Source organism: Talpa europaea (assembly GCF_964194135.1).
Source record: "Talpa europaea genome assembly, chromosome: 1".
NCBI lineage: Eukaryota > Metazoa > Chordata > Mammalia > Eulipotyphla > Talpidae > Talpa > Talpa europaea.
This window is the reverse complement of record NC_140073.1, coordinates 33,704,515-33,725,044: the sequence shown is the minus strand read 5'-3', so window position 1 is coordinate 33,725,044 and position 20,530 is coordinate 33,704,515. Positions and strand designations below refer to the sequence as shown.

The window sequence follows — 20,530 nt, the reverse complement described above, 5'->3', positions numbered from 1 at the left end:
TTAAATTTTTTTTTAATAGAGGCATGTTTTATTTATTTATTTATTTGTTTGTTTGTTTGTTTGTTTATACATGCACTGGGTACAGTCAGAAGCACGGGAGGGTGAGAGAATTCACCAGAGCCAGAGCGGGGAGCAGAGCAGGCAGAAGGACCGAAGTACACTGCTGAGGGGAGCAGCGGGCGGCAGGAGAGGTCTGCGCGCCATGTGGGACCCTCCTCCGGTGGCCGGGGAGCAGCCGGGGATCGAACTGGCGCTGCAGAGGCCGCGGGCAGCTTCGCAACCCAGCGCTCAACCGCTGCGCCACCGGGGAAGCCCCTAAAATACTTATTGAAGCAGTTTTTTAGAAACATACTTCAATGAAAAACTGAATAATTCTATCTCTTGACAGAAAAGTAAATTAAATATTATTAAAGGATCTATAATAGTTTTCTAACATTTATCCATCAAACCTGAAATCAACTGCTTAAATAATTCTGTAAAGCTAGGTAGTGGGAAAGCTAGGTAAGACTAGGCCTTCTTAACTCCAGGGCATACATTCACATAACAGCGCAGGCCACCTACATTCTCCTGGGAGGCAAAGTTTAAAAGACTCTAAGAGGTTAAAAGGATGCCAGGTGGATGAGTCTCAAATGCATGATACTAAGTGAAAAAAAATCTTGAAAACATACATACTGTATGATTCCATTTATATGACATTTTGGAAAAAAACAAAAACAAATAAAACCAAATCAGAGAACAGATCAGAGGTTTCCAAGGGTGAAGGGTGAGGGGTGGGTCTCAATGCAAGCAGCTACAGGAAAAGACCTCTTTGAGTGTTTGTAGGGTAGGTAAAAGGTATCAGGCTTTTCTGACCTGCCGCCATTAGATAGATGAGGGAACCCTGTGGTCCTGAATGCATGCCTGATGGCGGGCACCTGAAGTGGGTACACCAGGGCTGAGAGACAGGGCTTTTAAAGGCGGCGTCACGGGGACACCAACAGAAGCCAAGAACAAATAGAAGCCGGAGAGGAGCAGAGAAGCCGAGAGAAGAAGAGAGAACACGAGAGAAGGCCGGAGAGCCCAGATAGAGTGAAGACTTGCTGGGGTCTGGGAGGCCTGCCAGCCTTCTGGCCCCCCAGCACCCTTGCCTGCTCTGTACCAGGTAAATCCCAATAAAATCCTGCAAAAGCCACTGAGGACTCTGACTCCTTCTTTACCCGGTCTGCTGGATCATAGAAAACCTGCACTGTGTCCATTCCTGACCCTACAGTGTTGAAATTGTCCTGTATTCCGTATGTGGTAGTTACAAAAATCTAGGCATGTGTAAAGACTCATGAAACTATATCTAAAACTGGGCTTCCTTGGTGGCACAGGAGTTAAAGTCTCAGCGCTATCAAGCTATCACCAGCCACTGTGGCATGAGCTTGATCCCTGGCCAGGGAGCTACTCAAAAGGCTCAGCAGGCCTCTCCTGTCTCACCTGCTGCTCCCTTCAGCAGTGTATTTCAGTAGATCCACCTGTTTTGCTCCCCATTCTGTCTGTGGTCAATCATTGCACCTCTGACCTATACCCCAGTTCTTCTATGCATAAATAAATAAAAAATAAATCTTTAAAGAAAAAAGCCATATATAAACCACAAATCTTACCTATATATCTTGTCAATAATTTTTTAATTAAAAAGGAAGGAAAAAAGAACAACAAACTTTTAAATAACAAGCAATATTCCACCTTAACTCAGGTAATCATTTCATGAGTATTCACTTTATGATGATTTGTATACACATATTTCATGCTCTCTTCTGTATGTGTGACCTATTTCATAACTTAAAAGATTATTAAAAAGAACACTAAGCCCCAGACCCCTGCCCCACTCTTATGAACTCCATTTCTGCTGTGTACACAGAGGATGGAGGAAACAATGATCACATCAAAAGCAGGCGCCCACCCTAGCCTATGAAGGGAGTGCTAAAAGAAATTGTATTAAGCAGAAAGAGGCAAAATGCAAGAATGATTCAGGGGGAAGAGCAGCAAGACCTGAGGAGCTGCTTTTAGAAAATAGGTGTGCTGGATAAGAAGAACTATATCTAAGATTGTATGCCCACTTGGTTCCTAAAATTATAAAAGTGTTTAAAAAATACTTTGTTAGTCTACTCAGAGAAATTCAGCAGAGTGTGGCATTTCCATGGGCTGCTAAGAGAGAACCCCATGTGGGATCTTATACTATGAGCAACTTCCCATATCCCAGGACAAAGGTGCTGCACAGGACACAGAAGGGTCTTTGTTGCTAGAGGGTACTCATTGACTCAAGGAAGACAGACTCAACCCACAAATGCCCCCAAATAAGGCCATGGCCACACACTGGTAGGATTCACCACCGCCACCAGAATTGTGTTATAACAAAGGAAAAAGTTCTCCCAGTGAACCTCTGCTATCCTTGCACAGCCTCTGGTACTTGAACTTTTGGCTCTGAAATGAAGTTCTCCTTCTGATCCAGAAAGTATCTTTTACTCCAAATAGTAAGAAAAACCCACAGTGCTATGCTAAGGGTCTTACAAGGCATTCATGAGAGAAAGTGGGGACCAAGAGGGAAAAATTTCAAAAGCAACATGTCCTATCCAGGTCACCAAAAATTCCCCTGGGCCTCCCTGGTGGCGCAAGGGGTTAAGACACAACCTACGAAGCTGTCTGCAGCCACTTCAGCACAAGTTTGATTCCCTGGCCAGCCAGGGAGCAACCCACATGGTGCAGCAGACCCCTCCTAACTCACCCACTGCTCCCCTCAGCAGTGTACTTCAGTCAATCTGCCTGTTCTGTTCCCCACTCTTTCTCTGGTGAATCCTCTCACCCCCCATACCTTTGGCCTGTACCCCAGCTCTTGTATGCATAAATAAATAAATCTTAAAAAAAAAATTCCCTTAGCATCCTCAGAGGAATTAAAATTTCTCATCTTTCTCTGATAAAATTTAATTGTGCTCATTGTTCTAATAAATATGCTTAGTTCTGGTCAATAAACATCCTTAATATGCTGAGACCCTCATACTTTCAGAGCTGAGAAAAACAGGGTGTCTCACTCAACAGTCTAGCTACACTTCCTAAGAACACAGTTCACTAAAAAACCTCCCCCAGTTTCATGAACCTGATCTTTGTACAACCAAAGCTTATTAGTAAAGACATTGGTTTCTGCAATGAAGGAGAGTGCCATGCCCGCCCCCAGCCCAGAGTCCACTCCCACCTTCCTGACGGTCTCCAGCTCCTGTTGTTTGTTTTCATTGGCAGCCTGCAGCTCCTTCATCTGTCGCTCCAGTTCCTCCTGCTCAGCCAGCAGCTTCTTCCGGAGTTCTTTCCGACGCTGGCGGGCTTCTTTGTGTGGTGGGGGGCTGCCCAGCTTCAACAGATGAATGGTAGTATGAATGGCTGTAAAAAAGATGTAGGAGGGAAAAAAAGGGAAATGCCCTTTATTCATTGTAAGCCTGACAGGTAAATGACACAGTGGGAAGACAATGGACGGAGACCCAGTGTAGATTGTGATTGAGTAGAGGTGTGACTCAGACAAGCCACATAACCTTTTAGAGCATCAGTTTCCTCATCTCTAAAACAGATGCTTTCTAAAATCCCATCCAGCTCAAAATTCCACAACTGTATTATCTGTTTTCAAATAGATACCAGACTCAGGATTATTGTATATATTTGAAAATTTTATATTTTCAACTCCCTTCTCCATACTTTTCAAAGGGCTAAATAAGAATAAGACAAAGGAAGGGCTAAGATCAAAATTCCTGATATGATTTGCTACCTGCCTTGTTTAATCTGCCCTTCATTTATGTCTTATCTCCCTAAACACTCCCTTCCTGATATATCAGAGACCACCAATTACTGAATATTTGCTATTATGCACATTATCTAATTTTAATATGAAATCTGATTTCTTTGCGTATTACTTTAATCATTTAAATTTAATTTTCCCAATGTTTAATACGTTTATACTGGTCAAATTCAATAGCATGAAAGTCTCCCTCCCACTCCTATCCCCAAATACTAGCTTCTCCTCATCAGCAAATAATGCTAATAGTAACTTGTGCATTTTTCCTGAACTATTTTAAAGCCTATAGAAAAAAAAATGTCTATTTGATCTCTATCTTCTTTTGAGAAAATGGTGGTGTAACATGTACTTCTGAATGCTGGTTTGTTCACTTAAGCTTTCTTGGAGTGCTTCCCATCCATAAAACACAGCACAGCACTCCACTCTGTGGCTGCGCAGCAACTTAATCAGCCATTTCCCCATTAACAGCCTGTTAGCAATCCATCACAAACATTTCTGCAATGATGTGCCATTTTAAAATATGTGCAAGAATATCTTCATTATCTAAGTATGAACTCTCAGAAAAACACTGAGCTAGGTGCCACTACTACTTTTCCACAGAAAAGAAAAGCAGCTACTCAATATGCAAGTGACCCAGGAAAGATAATTCAAACCAGGTGCAATTTCCTCTAACTTTTTTTTTTCTTTTTTCTTTTTTCTCAGCATTAGTTCCTATTGAACCTTCTACCCAACTTGTCAGTATGAGCAACTATCAGAAATAATGTATCAATAGAAATACCAGGTTTTACATGCACAAAGCCAAGAAAACAAAGGATGCCAGATACTGACTTGCTATTGCACTGGCCTTTGAACCCCCAGCAGGAAGGCACTGCTGAGTGCAGATACCAAGCAGTGCAGTCCTCAAACTCTTAACATAAAAAATGACCACAATTTTACCTATGTCCAAGAACATAACATTCTAAATTTTCTTCAGTGATTTTTTAAAAATCTCATATATTGTGTTTTCATTTTTTACTGATTTTAGAATAATTAGCATAAAAGAATAATTAGTATAAAAATTATTAACTCAAAAGTTCATGTTTCTTGAGATAATTATTCTCGTGAAAGTAAAAGATCCTGAAAATTAGTTTAAGTATTCAAAATCTATTGCATAATTCCTCTTCTGTTTTTCATGCTACTAAAAACTCAAGATATCCACTTAAAAATTTTTCATAGTCCTTTCTAAAAGGGAAATTTCAGAGTCTTTAAATAGTAAGAGAAGGGGCCTCCCTGGTGGTGCCAAGGGGTTAAATTGCAGCACTGTGGAGCTATCAGCAGCCACTGCAGCACTCCCTCGCCAGGGAGCTGACCCACATGGCACAGCAGACCTCTCCTGTCTCACACACTGCTCCCCTCAGCAGTGTATTTCAGTCAATCTACCTGTTCTGTTCCCCATTCTGCCTCTGGTGAATCTTCTCATACCCACCCCCACACCTGTGGCCTGCACCCCAGTTCTTGTATGTATAAATAAATCTTAAAATAAATGAATCAATTAAAAGTAAGAGTAAATAAAACTTGTCTGTCCAGTTTACAATTTTACCCAAGTTCATGAGGCAAATGAAATTGATAAAATACTTGAAAAGTCCTCTTAATTTCTTCCCTTTCAGCTACTATATCACAGGCAGAAATAACTATAGAGAATGAGGAAACACTGCCTTAGTCTCGTCAATGAAACTCAAGAATAGAAAGTCAGAGCTCTCAAGTTATATTCTGACAAATAATAAAAATTACCCTTACCCTGAATCCACTCCTGCTTCTTCTTCTTATCTGAAGCACTGATTTCAAAGGTCTTATCAAAACATTTTATGAGAAATAGACATTTCTTTCCATCTTTGTCAGGCAAGGACTAAAACAGTAAGCAAAATAAGTATTCAATCTTAATTATTTAGGCAAATCTAGGTAAGACTCAAGGTCAATGAAAAATATCTATAAATGCAATTACTGATTTATTAAACCTGTTTCCTAGGCAACATTAATTATGGTAACAGTGACCCCTGAACAGTATACTATATCTGAACCAGAAGAATCAACATTTGATGGGGTGCCATGCTTTTCCTGAGCAGGCATTCATTACTGGAACCCTGGAAGGTATTATCCAGAAACTGTTATAACTAGATATAGACTCCTATGGGCTAGAGGCCTCTAAGCCAGGTTAATTCCCAGAACCATTTTATGTAGCATTCCTCTCCATGCACCAAATATGGTGTTGACAAGTTGTGGTTCCTGCGTTATATCCTTGCAAGGAGACAGGTACGGCCTAATCTTCTGAGTCTCCACGTTCAGTTGATTCTAAGAAGACCCCTTGGTGGGTGTTGCACAACCTAAGGAATTAATACATACCCATTTCATCCATCATAATATAAATGAGATCTTGGGTATTTTATATGTGCTTCAACAATATAGATAAAAGTTCAGATATAAATTAAAAATTCAAAACTTTATGTTCTTGAGGACTTCTTTAAAGAATTAAAAGGCATGAATAAAGTGTCCTGAAAGGTACCCAAAGTATTCAAAAGGTAACACTCATATCTTCTTTTGTCTTATCTATTGTTTTCAAAATGGCCCAGGTTTTCCGATATATTCATGATGTTAAACACTGCCTTAATGAACATTGGTTTTATTTTCTTTTTATGACTCCGTTTTATTCCAAAGTTATTACTTCAATGTATAAGCGAGATTTTATCCCTACATTTTGTTTACAAGCATAAAACATAAAAGAAATTTACTTAGAAAAAAATGTCAGTTATCTTAACTTTTGGTACAGAAAGTATGGCAAAGAAATTCAGGGCTTGTTTAAAGGCTCTAGAGTCTAGAGGAAGATGAGAAACTGCTTGAGCAGCAGGGGGCAGCACCAGGTAAACCATGCAAAGAGGTAACAAAAGACTCCTACCTCCACACAGCAGTTTTCATCCAAGAGAATGTCTCCTTTCTTATCTTTCAGATCCTCACTCACATAATAAGAAATTATACTGGGTTTTAGTACAAACCAGCGTTCTGTCCAGTTTTTCCGTTTATGGCCTTTTTTCATCATGTAACCCTATGAGAAATTAAATTTGGTATAAATGCCTATCCTTTCATTTTAGAAGAGCTGATGTCTCTTCCTTAATATTTTTGCCTACTCCATTGCCTGATATAATATCCTGAATACAAGAATAGCAGTGATTCTACCCCTTTGTGGACCATGAACCCTTTCAGGATCTATGAAGGCCAGGCTCATGATACCCAGTCAAGTTCATACAAGCACATGCAGAAAAAGTTTGCATAGAATTTTAGACAGAGAGATAACTTCCCCCCAACAGTTATATACAGATAACAGACTTAGAACACCACAATGTTAACAGCGTGGTGGTTTTTATAGATAAAATGTAATAGTTGAGGTTTGTTTCAAGATAATACCAGAGAGTCAAAAATAGGATTAACTATGTATTGATGGTTACTGGGATAGGTACTGGGTATATTGAAGTTCAGTATACTATTCTATTATGTTAAACACACACACACACAAGTGATTCTTAGTAAATTAAAACCTCAATCAATAAAAATGCTAAAAGGTATCAACTTAACCAAGTATATCTTCTCAACCAGTCACTTTCTGCATTTTCACCTAACCTGTTACTACTCTGGAAAATGAACTCTACTACAATGAGCAGAAAAAGAACTGGCCCAGTTGTTAAGATACTGGTTTCTACAAGTGTCTTCCATGCTCACAATCACAATCACTGTGCTTCTTTACCATATGTCAGCCTCAAAGATGTACAGTTCAAATTTTTACTTCAGCAAAACTACACATTATTTTAGGCCAAAGTGCTGCAGGTTCAGGTTTAAGAATTTTAAATGTTAACTCTATTAGGTACTGAGAGACTATAGTAGATTATATATATATCATTAAATATTCTAGCTCTGCTGTAAAAATCATTTGATTATTCTATTTCTAATTCATGGACATTTAAGAAAAAGCTTAAATACTGAAATTCATCTGTAGTACTATATCCATCCTATTGAATCTAGAAGTTCTCTTTGGATAGGAATCATGTCCCACACTTCCTGATAGCACCAAAATGCTATACCTATACAACTAACCCTCAATTAAAATTTACTGGTAAAGGAACAAAACAAACCACTTAATAAGCAAACAAAGAGAAATTTGAAATTGAAATTATTCAATATAATAATGTAAGAAGTTTGAAAGATTACTAAAAATATATAAACATAATATATAAACATACATATAAGTATATATAAATTCTTTTTAATAGTCATTAAGCTTGCTATATGTATAGCAGATGTATGCAGGTGCTAAGAAAATAATCTAATAAGAGAAATGTCATTTTGCTATATTAAAGGTTTCTTTTTTCTAAAATTAAGAGTACTTTTCTGATTTTATTAAAATAATACAGAATAATACAGAATCAAAGTTAATAAGTCCAATAATATGAAAGGAGTAATGAAAATTTACAAAAAACCCAGAATACAGAAACAATTACTTTTTAACATTTTGGTGAGCATCCTTCAGACAACTCTACATCTACATACACATCACATTCCATGAACAGGATTACAAGATATCTGCTGGGCAACAACCTGGTCTTTTCACTGAGCAATCTGCCATGGGGGTCTTCTTGGTTAGATGTGAGTGTGAATGTACATAGGACATGAAAACATTTTTAAGACGGTTTAAATAATTTTAGTAACAATTCTTTCAAACGGTAACTTCTGAATGCTCAACTGTACTTCAAAATTGTGCCAGTAAATCTTTAAAATGAAGCTTTAAAACAGTAAAAACGAAAAAAGTATATGTTCAGTGTATTTCATTTCAAAAATCAAATTAAAGAGGGAAGGAGAAACACAGTAATACAGGACTCACCTGTTTCAACACATCTAATATAAGTTCATTAAAGACTTCATTAATTGCCATGGAGACTGTCTGCCGATCCATGCCTTTGCTAAACTGTCCATTTCCAATAAGCTCAATAAGTTCCCATGCAGAAAGGCCATCCTTATTGTCATCAAAGTTGATTTTATAATGTTCAAATTGTTCTTGCTGCCAACCTCCTCCCATCGCTTCTGTAAGTTTCTTAAGCAGGTATTCAATCTATACGAAAATTTAAAAATTATTATTTTTTAGTTAAAAAACTTTTTAATGTATATATGTATCCATGTTACATTGATGCAGTCAATTTAGAAAATATTCTTTTATAGTTCAAGTTTAAAAAGTACAAGTTTAGGGCCTCCCTGGTGGTGCAAGGGGCTAAGACACAACCTATGAAGCTATCTGTAGCCACTGCAGCATGAGTTTGATCCCTGGCCAGGGAGGTGACCCAAGTGGCACAGCAGACCTCTCCTGACTCGCCTACTGGCTCCTCAGCAGTTCACTCAATCTGCCTGTTCTGTTCCCACTCAGTCTCTGGTGAATCCTCTCACCACCCCACCCCCAACACACCTCTGGCCTATACCCCAGTTCTTATATGCATAAATAAATAAATCTTTTTTCTAAAAAAAAAAAAAAGTACAGGGGCCTCCCCGGTGGTGCAACGGGTTGAACGCCGCGCTATGAAGCTGTGTGCAGCCTCCGCTGCGCATGTTCGATTCCTGGCCTGCCAGGGAGAAACCCACATGGCACGGCAAACCTCTCCTGCCTCGCCCGCTGCTCCCCTCAGCAGTGTCTTCGGTCCATCTGCCTGTTCTGCTCCCCACTCTGTCTCTGGTAAATTCTCTCACACTCCCATGCCTCTGACTGTGCCCCAGTTCTTGTATAAATAAATAAATCTTTAAAAAAAAAAAAAAAGCACAAGTTTAAAAAAATCACAATACTATCAGGGAGAAGGTATTTCCAATATGCACATTAAAGTTTGAGAAGCACTATTCTAGCGAACCTATGACCAATCCTGACCCAGGTCAGGTTTTCCTCTTCTATGTCATTACATTTAGCACACTGTTTGAAATTGTCTGTTTAGTCATTTACTTCCCCACCGTTTTCTGAATTCCTTATAACAGGAGTTAATATGTTTCACTCATCTTTGAATTTTTAGAACTCACCATGGTACCTAGAATTTAGTAGGATCAGTTGATGTTTGCTAAGTTTAAACAGACTAAGTGCCAATTTTCTCATGTATGAAGGGGCATAATAACACTCATCATATATTATGTCATCTACCTTCGGTACTGAGTGAACTATCATTCAATACTTAAAATTATACTGAAAAAGTATTCATGAAACAAAAAGCAAAGAAGAAACTGAAACTAAATTTATCTAAGAGTTCTACTGCATAAAGATCATGTAAATATTTCGACAAATGCTAAAGAAAAACAGAAATAGTAAGTATAATTTGTTAGTACTGTGAATTGATTTTTTCCTTTCTCTTCCTTTTACTTCCATCAACTTGACTATTGTTTGTGAAAAAGAAAGCCAGGAAAAACATGTTTGCAAAGAAATGTACATTCACACATTATCACCAAGTCAAAAAATATCAAGTACTTTTGATTTAATTTGATGGTACTATAACTGCTCTACTATGGAGATTATCTTTTTTTTTTTTTTTTTTAAGAATAGTTACTTTATTTATTTATTTTTAATTTTTTTTATAGAGGCATGTTTTTATTTGTTTGTTTGTTTGTTTGTTTGCTTGTTTGTTTATACATGCACTGGGTACAGTCAGAAGCGCGGGAGGGTGAGAGAATTCACCAGAGCCAGAGTGGGGAGCAGAGCAGGCAGAAGGACCGAAGTAACACTGCTGAGGGGAGCAGTGGGCGGCAGGAGAGGTCTGCGCGCCATGTGGGACCCTCCTCAGGTGGCCGGGGAGCAGCCGGGGATCGAACCGGCCCCGCAGAGGCTGCGGGCAGCTTCGCAACCCAGCGCTCAAACGCTGCGCCACCGGGGAGGCCCTATGGAGATTATCTTATCCCCTATATCTAGCATGTGGAAGGTGTTCAACAAATGTTTACTTGCTGGAGAAAAATACATTTAGATCTTTCCTTTCTCTTGTTGAAGATATATCATCTATTGTTAAGTTTATCAATTATTATTATCATCTTGCCCCTTACCAAGTATGGAAGGATAGTCGGTGAAAGAGAAAAAAAGGAAATGACTAAGGAAAGAAAGGCAAGAGGAAACTAGAGAATGGATAGAAAAGCAAGGAGGGGGACAATGTCAAGAAGAGACTAAAGAAAGATGAGAAAGGGAAAAAAATTTAAAAGGGTGTAAAGATAAAATATTGCCCAAGCTATAATATTGTAGAGCCATTAATATGTACAGAAGTTCAATAGCCAGAAGGCAGCAGAAAGAACCCAGGCTAATGATAATTTGGGGTAATAATAGTATAGGCCCAATGAGCAGTTTTCATAGTCAGGCCAATGGAGGCATATGCACAAGGCATGTGCAGGATGATGAAAAGTGGGCATGAAAAGACAGTGCAGTGCTTGACCACTCCACTACAAGTTAGGAAACAGCCATAATTCTTCCTCACCACTATGAACAAACCCAAGCTCTCACACTCTGAGCTTCAGAGCCTTTTGTATATGGGATGGTCTTTCGTGTTTCTAACTCATGGTAGCAAGCTATTGGTTAGCTTGCTGGAGGCAGCTGCTCATCCTGAATTTTCCTAAAGGTGCTCTTCCAAATCCTTCTGAGTTTATCTGCAGTACCTAGCATCTGCTCAGCATTCCCAGTGATTGTGCCAACAAACTAATCTAGATTCATTTCCTGTTAACTTTCAACACAATTATATACTTATCATAATAAAATAAGGACAACTTAATTCATTATATTGGACCAAAGAGAGTCAAACATTGCCATTCTCTTCTATTCAATTGTACTAAATAATAAATCACGTGCTGCCCTGTTAGTCTCAAGTGGCCTGCCTCAATTCTAAGAGCTCATTCAGTTTCAGGAAGCAGCTTACTTCCTCCTTCCAACTAAGTTTCACCAAAAATAACAAAGAATAAACTTTCAAGTTGCATGTGATTTTTGAGGCCTTTGGCTCCACAATTTATTTTGTTAAAAGTTTCTTTCCCTGTCATCATTTAAAGGGGCCTTTATTGGTTTAATAACAATTCAGGTTTTATTTCATTGAGTCTTCTTAAAACTATTTCAGGTTTGATATTTAATTGCATAAAAGCAGTTCTACCAAATAAGCCCACAACAGACACATCCTGTTTTGTTCTTGACTCTGTGGAAAATGAATACTAATGTGAAAACTATAATTTACAGACACATATTTCCAGGAATATCATTTGAAAAGTTATAAAACCATCCCAAAGGGGAACATAATATTTTTTAACTTTTGTGTAGAAAACAGAATCAAAAGCAGACTTATTTATACCACTTATGCTATTCAGATAACTACCACTGATATATTTCTTATATTGTATTAATTGAAGCTAGAGAATAAAAATCTTACTTTAAAAACACCCTGGATTTAAACAAAATGTAAGTGATCATTATCGTAGATGGAATAATGAAAACATAAATTTAAGCAATTACTTCAAATTTATTAAGCCTAAAAGCCATTGGTAAGATTATAAATTAAACTTATGTATACACTCATGAAAAATTAGAAATAACTTCAAATGCATGTTTTCACATTTAACTTTGTTAGATCCATTAAGTCTAAAATGAGGTCAAAGTAGTTTTTAAATGTTATTACACTATTTAGGAAGAAAGCAAATTAACAGAGAATGGCCACCTTAAGAAATATTATGACTCTAGTGTTTTCCACAAAATAATATGACCTTGAGTTTGCAGTGCTTAGTCAAAGGCCAGGAGATGTGCTAAGAGCTCAATAAATACAAGGCTGTTATTTTAAACCTCAGGGGACGGGTTCAGCAGCTTGACAAAGCAATTCCACATAAATCTGTGGCAATGATCCTTTCTTTCCCCCAGTCAAGTACTCCTGGTCACAGGGGAATAATATGTAAAACTAACTCTAATTCTACTTCTAAACATAAGAATGTTGAAGGAGTTAAGGACATCAAAATCCATAATCTGAAGGGTAACCTGACGAGATATGCTGCCTGGCTGTTCTAACAAGTCAAAGAGGCTGTTCTCTTCTCAAATGAATGCCGCTTGTTTGGAAACACTCCTGCCAGCCTGCAAAGATGAAGGTAAGCATGTTGCAAGGTATTGGCTGTGCTCTGGAGCACAGTAAAGAACAGTCACAGACACACCAGGCTCATGAGGGTCCCTGTTCTTTGTACCAACTGGAGCAGAAATCTTTCGAGCTTCTTTAGTAAAGCAAACAGGAAGCTGATACTGACTGACTCCTTCCACAGCCTGAGGCTTCAGTGATGACTGAAAGTCAGTGACAGTCCTTCACATCCAGTAAGTGCTACCTGGAGGAATAAGTCTCCTTACTCATTAATTTCTATTTCAGAAATAAGGACAAGGTCCCTTTCAAGTACACCATGATGGAAAGAACCAAAACATCATGGGTTAGAGACCCACCCCACCTCATATTTCCAAAGAAAATACAAATGATTTTGGAACACTGAGTGTAACTACAAAATGTCTTAAAAGACAATACTGGAGATTTTATCAGCAGTTAGGTTGGAATATTGGTATATTTTTTCCTATATCTAACAATATTCCATTCTCTTCTATATATCTCTATACTAAGTAGGATCAAAAATTTCATGAACAAAAATTTCACAGCACATTTTTTATTTCTCCTTAACATACATGTAAAATTTCTTGTTATTAAGCACTAAGAAACTATTTCCACCACTACAATGACACTGCTTTTTCCTTGATTACCAATGACTATACCTCATTGTTAAATCCAAGGGCAACTTCTCACTCATCACCCTCTAATTTTACTCTAACATCTAAAACCAGTAACTACTTTTTTCCTTTTTAGAACTTTTTCTTTCTTTGACACCTATGACTCAACATCTTCCCAGTTCTCCTACCTCAGACTGTTCAATTCAGCTTCCTTCACCAAATCTACTTCCTCTTCCTGCTACAGAAACAAGTCCCAAGGTTCTGTCCTTAGCACTTACTTCTCTCATTACAGCCTCTTCCTCTCTGACCTAACCTGCTCCTTCTCCCGCCCTGGCCTCTTACAAGCTTAAGATGTGCACTTCAGTTGAATATGGATAGCTCCACAAGGATGCTCAACCTAAAAAGCCAAATGAACCAAACCCATCATCATACACCACTTCCCCAATTAGTTGATTATCATATTATTCATTCACACACACACACAGCCATTTAGTGAGCAGTCCTATGTTAAATGCTTCATATATACCAACTATTTTAGTCCTCACAAGAACCTAGTGGAAAAAGTAGTCATTCCCATCCCCCATAGTTGAGGAAAACAAATATAGTAATCAAGTAATAAGTTCAAGGACACAGTTAAAAAATGGTAGAGTCAGGATTTAAACCAGGTAGTCTGATTTCAAAGGTCGTGCTTTAAACAACTACACTATATTACCTCCTGATTTCCCAGGCCTGAAACTTGTCTATAGTTTCCCACCAGCAGGCACTAAGAGCTTGATCCTGTGACATCTACATCCTTCCCATCTGGCCATCTTCTCAACTCTCACTGACACTATTAATACTTTAGTCCTCAATGCCACTGACCTTCTCTAACTTCCCATCTTTCACACCTTCATATTTCACCATAAATATACCTGTCACTCAAAAAAAATAACAACAATAATAATAATAATTAGCAGGCAACTATAAATCAGAGCCATTCTGCAAGGGATAGGGAGGCAGAGGGATCAAATCAGCAGAGGGAAGAGCACAAGGGACTATGGTGATGGTTCACAGGTGAACTGGTGGTAGAAAATTTACAGGCACTACACCTGAGAGGAGAAAGTATACATTGTACAAAAATGAACAATGATGTAAAAAAAATATATATATATATAATTTTTTAAAAAATGAACAATGAGGACCTCCCTGGTGGCACAGTGGGTTGAGTGCAGTGCTGTGAAGCTGTCTGCAGCCACTGCAGTATGGATTCGATCCCAGCCAGCTGGTGAGAATCCCACATGGCGTGGCAGATCTCCTGTAGCACCCACTGCTCCCCTCAGCAGTGTATTTCCGTCGTCTGCCTGTTCTGCTCCCTACTCTGTCTCTGGTGAATCCTCTCACCTTCCCGCACCTCTGGCCTATACCCCAGCTCTTGTATAAAAATAAATAAATCTTTAAAAAAAAGAACAATGATGTAAAATATGTATACTTGTCACTCTTCTACTCAAAAATCATTAATGGCTCAGAGCTCCCCACAACCTTCAGGGTAAAGTCAGAACTCCTTCCAGCTTCATGTACCACCATCTTCTTTACAGTTATCATGTTCCAGTTAGAAAGGGTCATTCCTTTTGGCTGCCAAGTATATAACTCCCTTCTTATACCTATATTGGGAGTTCTTTACCTCCCAATATAGAAGCAAAATGTGCAAATGTACCCTTTCCAAACCTCTTCTGCAACTAGCTTATAGAGCCAGATCAAAGCCATACCAATTACATGACTCATCACCTGACTGTGAAATGGGATATGGTTAGTGGACACTGTAGAGAACTCTCCCTGGCAGCAAGAATAGATGCAGAAAGATCTGAGTTCCCAGGAGGCACCCAGTGTGCAAGGCTGGAGGTATGCCATGGCACCAGTGAGACACCATGAGGGTCATGACAGCAGCATTTTCCTCATGGTTCTTCGCTGGAATCACCAGCTACCTTTCCTCCCTCCACATTCAGCTTTTTAGTCATCAAGGTGATTCTGTAAGGTACCCAACATCCTTTTAAAAAATTCCTTTTTGGCTTTAGTCAGTCAGTCCATTTCCCAATAAGCATCCTGACAGGCAATTCAGTCAAGCTGCACAAATCCCTCATCTTTTACTTTCTTGTTTCATATAACCTTGCCTTTTACTTTCTTGCTTCAGGTAACCTTGCCCACTATTTCCTCCACCCAGAATTCTCATCTGCCTTCTTCTCCATTAGTCAAAATTCTTCTTGACTACTAAGACCCAGCACAAATGCTACTTTCCCCACAAATACTCAGTGAGTGTTTTCTAAGGGTCAGGCATTCTTCTCATTTGATCTTTACAAGAAGGGCAGAGGTAGATACTTGCATTATTTAGTTGAGGAAACTGGAGCAAAAATAAATTAGGTAACTTGCCCAAAGTCACGTAGTTAGTGAACAATGAGTCAGAATTCAAATTCAGGAAATGTGGCTCCAGACCCCTGCTCTTAACCAGGTAATAGAAATTAAGGCCCACAACTCAAATAGCACAGAGGCCAAATCTGACCCACAGCATGTTTTTATACATCCATGATCTAAGGACAGCTTTTACACTTTTAAGCGACTAGGTGCGGGGGAAGAAGAATCAAAAGAATAATATTTTTAACCCATGAAAAGTAAATAAAAGTAAACTGAAATGTCAACATTCATTTCACTGAAGCACAGAAACATATGTGGCTGCTTTCATGCTCAAACAGCAGCTGAGTAGTTGCAACAGAGGCAATATGGGCCCACAAAGCCCACAAAGCCTCAAATATTTACCATCTGGCCCTTTACTGAAAATGTTTAAGACCCTGCTTTTAATAACTATATTATATTGACTCTCTTAAAAAGCATTCCCTCAGAGACATACTGCAGGGGAGGAGGAGGGAGAGAGATCAGAAAGAAGAGCACGGGACGGTGGTGATGGTGCCTTGGAGAAGGAAATTCTATGGGGACTCAATCTGAGGGGTGGGGGAAGCAAATATTGTCAAAAAATTTTTAAATAAAAAAAAAAAAAGCATTCCGTGATGCCTTTCTTCCAACCAAGCTGGAATAAATCTTTATCGTCTGTATTTACATCTATCGCTCTTAAAACAGGTAGTCTCTTTTGCTTTGAATTACATTGACTTGTTTTTCCCCTTTCAGCAAACTGTAAATTCCTTAAAGATAGGGATAACCTTTTGAAAACATGCTATTTTAGTATCATAGCTTCAGCTTTAAACAGATACCCCTAACATGAACACTATCAGAGAAATCATAGAGTAGGCTTCACATTGGTAGGATGGCTAATAATGGGCACCCTCAACTACTACTGGTAGCTGTATAAATTAGTACAGTCTAAAGGGCAGTTCTGCCTTGTTGATCTAATACTTTGAACTGTGCATTTCTTAGTACAGAAATTCCACTGCTGGAATTTTATCCTAAGGAAATGAGCAGATTAGAGTGCAAAATGTATGCAATAATAGTAGTCTTAAGAGTTAACCTATTTATTGAGCTAAGTCCTTTAAATGCAGAACTGAGCTAAGCACTGAGCTAAGTCCTTTAAATGCAGAACTACACACTCTGAGGGTAAACAATGTTATAAGGATTTTTTCCCTATATTTTATAGATGAGAAAATTAAAACTCAAAATGGCAAATAATTTGTCCAAGATTAAGGAATTACAGATAGCTTTTTTAAAGGGAGTGACAACAGTTGATTTTAAGTTTACATATTATTAGCCCTTTCTAAATTTACTATTGTAATAAGTGTGTATTACATTTATAATAGAACAGTAAGAAAGCACAGAAACCTTACTCTTGTATTTGCCCTCTACCCCACCTCCCCCCCCCCTCCGCCCCCAACCGCTTTGGGAGCTCAGGGAAAATAGAACAAAAACAGTTTTTTCATTTTTTTGGAAAGATGGTAAAAAAGTCACCATCCTGGACTCTGAAATAAAAATAGGATTTCCTCACAGATCAGCCTTGGAAACAGCATTTTGGATTCTATATGTTTCCCATATAGCGGCACTAAGCCAGCTTTTCTGATTTTTCCAATATGCAAGTAGAGAGAAAATTATGTTGTGCCTTATACTGAATAAAGAATCTTTTTTTTTTTAAACGATTTTTATTTATTTATTTATTTATTTATACAAGCACTGGGTACAGTCAGAAGCGCGGGAGGGTGAGAGAATTCACCAGAGCCAGAGCGGGGAGCAGAACAGGCAGAAGGACCGAAGTACACTGCTGAGGGGAGCAGCGGGCGGCAGGAGAGGTCTGTGCGCCATGTGGGACCCTCCTCCAGTGGCCGGGGAGCAGCTGGGGATCGAACCAGTCCTGCAGAGGCCGCGGCAGCTTCGCAACCCAGCGCTCAACCACTGCACCACTGGGGAGGCCCAGAATAAAGAATCTTTTGACATGAGGATGAATATTTATAATTACAGCAATTTAGAAAGGAAGAGCCCCACCCTATCTGCAAATCTCCAGGGGTATCACATGATCCCAAATCACTAAGTTTTAGACTTTTCTGAATTCCAGCTGTTTTGCGTCTGATTAAAAAAATAGCAGTCCAGGACCTCCTATATCTATACTCAGTTAATATAAATATTTCTGAGCTAGGTCTATTAAATGTTGAGATGGTCATTTTAAAACTTCTGAGAGCCACACCTTACCTCTTCTGGAACAATAATTAATGGATACTTGTCCTCTGATAAAAAGTTGAAAATAACCCATACTTTAAATGCATCTTCTTCTGTAATGAGCAGGGGACTTTTTGTGAGGTTTTTTTTGACACAGAGGGTCCAACACATTCTATTAAATTCAATCTTGTCAAAGTTACCTTGAACCTAAAAAGGAATGAGAAAAAACTCCTAAGAACCAGTCCAAAATAAGTGATATGTAAGCCAAGTAAAACAGAAAGACAGAGCTACAGATTTCCATGTATAATCAATTCACTTGCCCAATAACTATTTCCAAAGTATTTGCTTAGGTACCACATTTTTAATGGCTCAATTAAGAATGTTATATTTAGTCTGATACGGAAATATCTGTCCATAACACTCACTCAGCACACAAAATACTGGCTTCTTGAATCATTGTATCTCCTAAATAGACTACCAATCCTCACACACAGAAGAAGCTGAGGATGCCAATACTCAATATGAGCCACATGCACATATTTATCATCTTTACCTAGATAGTCAGATACATTCTTTTTGGAAAAACTGCTAAAATGAAATTTTAAAAAGACAGCCCTGCCACTCAGTTAATTATACATTCAGCACCCCCTCAGTATCTACTGTGAGCAAAGTACTATGCTACCAATTAAGGATATAAGATGAAGAACTTGGTATCTGCTCTTAGAATATTCAGTTTAATAGTGAAAAGAGATTCAAATAAATTTTCATGTAACACCATGTATAATGCAGCAGATTTTCAGTCATTCAGCAGTAAAATATTTGGACAGTAATAATCATCTGCAAGGGACAATGTACAGATATTTAATATAAAACTAGTCCACGTCTCCAAAGAATGTAAAGATAATTACAATATAGTAATACGTACTGTAACAGAAGAGCAGAGGGTTTTGTGAGAACATTGAGGAGCTAACCCAATCTTAGAATTCGGGGAAGACTTGCAAAAAGAGTGACAAAAGAACTGAATTCTAGAGGAGCATCTAGAGTCAAACACACCAAGAACAGAGTAAAATATTCCAGGTAGAACAGAACGTGAAGACCAGAAGCAGAGACAACCATGGAGTCAGTTTGGAAGAACTATAGGAAGTTTAATGTGAATGGGGCACTTGGTGCTGGAGGTGGTGTACGTCAAGGCTCTTCATAAGTGCAAATAACAGAAACCACTTTGGATTTCTTTAAACAGAAAAGAAATTTAATAGAAAAAACAATGGGTAACTTCACAGTTCCAACACAAGCACTGAAAAATCTAGGATCTGAAACTACGCTGTTACCAAACTAGGCTAGGCAGTCAGACCCACAGCTGAAAATCTGGGAACAGCATGGTGGAGACACCACCATCAGTGCAATATGACCCTGTTGCTACTGACTCAGTCCTAGATCCTCTGTGTCACTCACTGAAGATTCAAATCCCATTTACTGAGCCTATTCCTATGCCCAGCTATCCTATGCTTCAGCTGTCAGGAGCAAGGAAACTGAGTATTTGAACATTTCCATCTCTGAGATATGAGACCTGTCACCCCTCAAGATGCTGTGCAATTTTCCAAACATGAGAAAAGATTTCAAATGCTGGACAGTCAACAATGACAAATGGGCACTGTGTGTGATCCGGTGAAAGAAGACCAGATCACAAAGACTCTTATTTATATTTCATGTTAAGAAGTCAAAATTTATCTGTACTTAAAGAGTGGAATGGACTAACACACAATCAGCATTTTCTGCAGTGTGGAGCCAAATTCTGGGACAATATGGTAGATGTACTGGAGTAAGCAGAATGGGTGACAGGACAATATAAGCAAAGCATTTCTTTTTTTCTTTTTTTAAAAGATTTATTTATTTATTAGATGACTGGATCAAGAAGATGTGGTACAGATACACCATGGAATATTACTCAGCGTTCAAAAAAGATAAGCACATGCAATTTGCAGCAACATGGATGGCGCTGGAAGGGATCATGCTCAGCGAAAAAAGCCAGAAAGAAAAAGGAAAAATACCGATAGTCTCACTCGTAGCAGGAATCTAGAAAACTTAAATAAGGGACCAGGAAAATGAATAACTATAAGAAAGAAAATATCAAAATCAACAAACAACTATGAACCAGAGACATTCTAAGGGGGGGTGGGGGACGGGGAAAGGAGGGGTTGGGGTCAAAATAAGGGGGTTATAATTGTATGGGGAATATAAAAATAAAATTTAAATAAATTTTAAAAAATTATTTACTTATTTATTTATTTATTTATTTATTTATTTATGCACGCACTGGGTACAGTCAGAAGCACGGGAGGGTGAGAGAATTCACC

The 20,530-nt window shown here is 38.5% G+C and overlaps 1 protein-coding gene across 2 annotated transcripts in view; it reads right to left on the bottom strand.

Moving 5' to 3' along the window:
- The window catches only part of SWAP70 (switching B cell complex subunit SWAP70), a gene marked incomplete at both ends in the record, with an annotated part of 70,074 nt that overhangs the window by 14,100 nt on the left and 35,444 nt on the right, over positions 1-20,530 (bottom strand). The window contains 5 exons of one of the 2 annotated variants that reach the window (XM_084236322.1): positions 3,212-3,393; positions 5,576-5,684; positions 6,729-6,875; positions 8,703-8,930; positions 18,210-18,383. In XM_084236322.1, coding sequence (XP_084092448.1) covers positions 3,212-3,393; positions 5,576-5,684; positions 6,729-6,875; positions 8,703-8,930; positions 18,210-18,383 — 840 coding nt within the window. The remainder of the gene's footprint in view (positions 1-3,211; positions 3,394-5,575; positions 5,685-6,728; positions 6,876-8,702; positions 8,931-18,209; positions 18,384-20,530) is intronic. The other variant, XM_084236323.1, reaches the window with a different exon arrangement.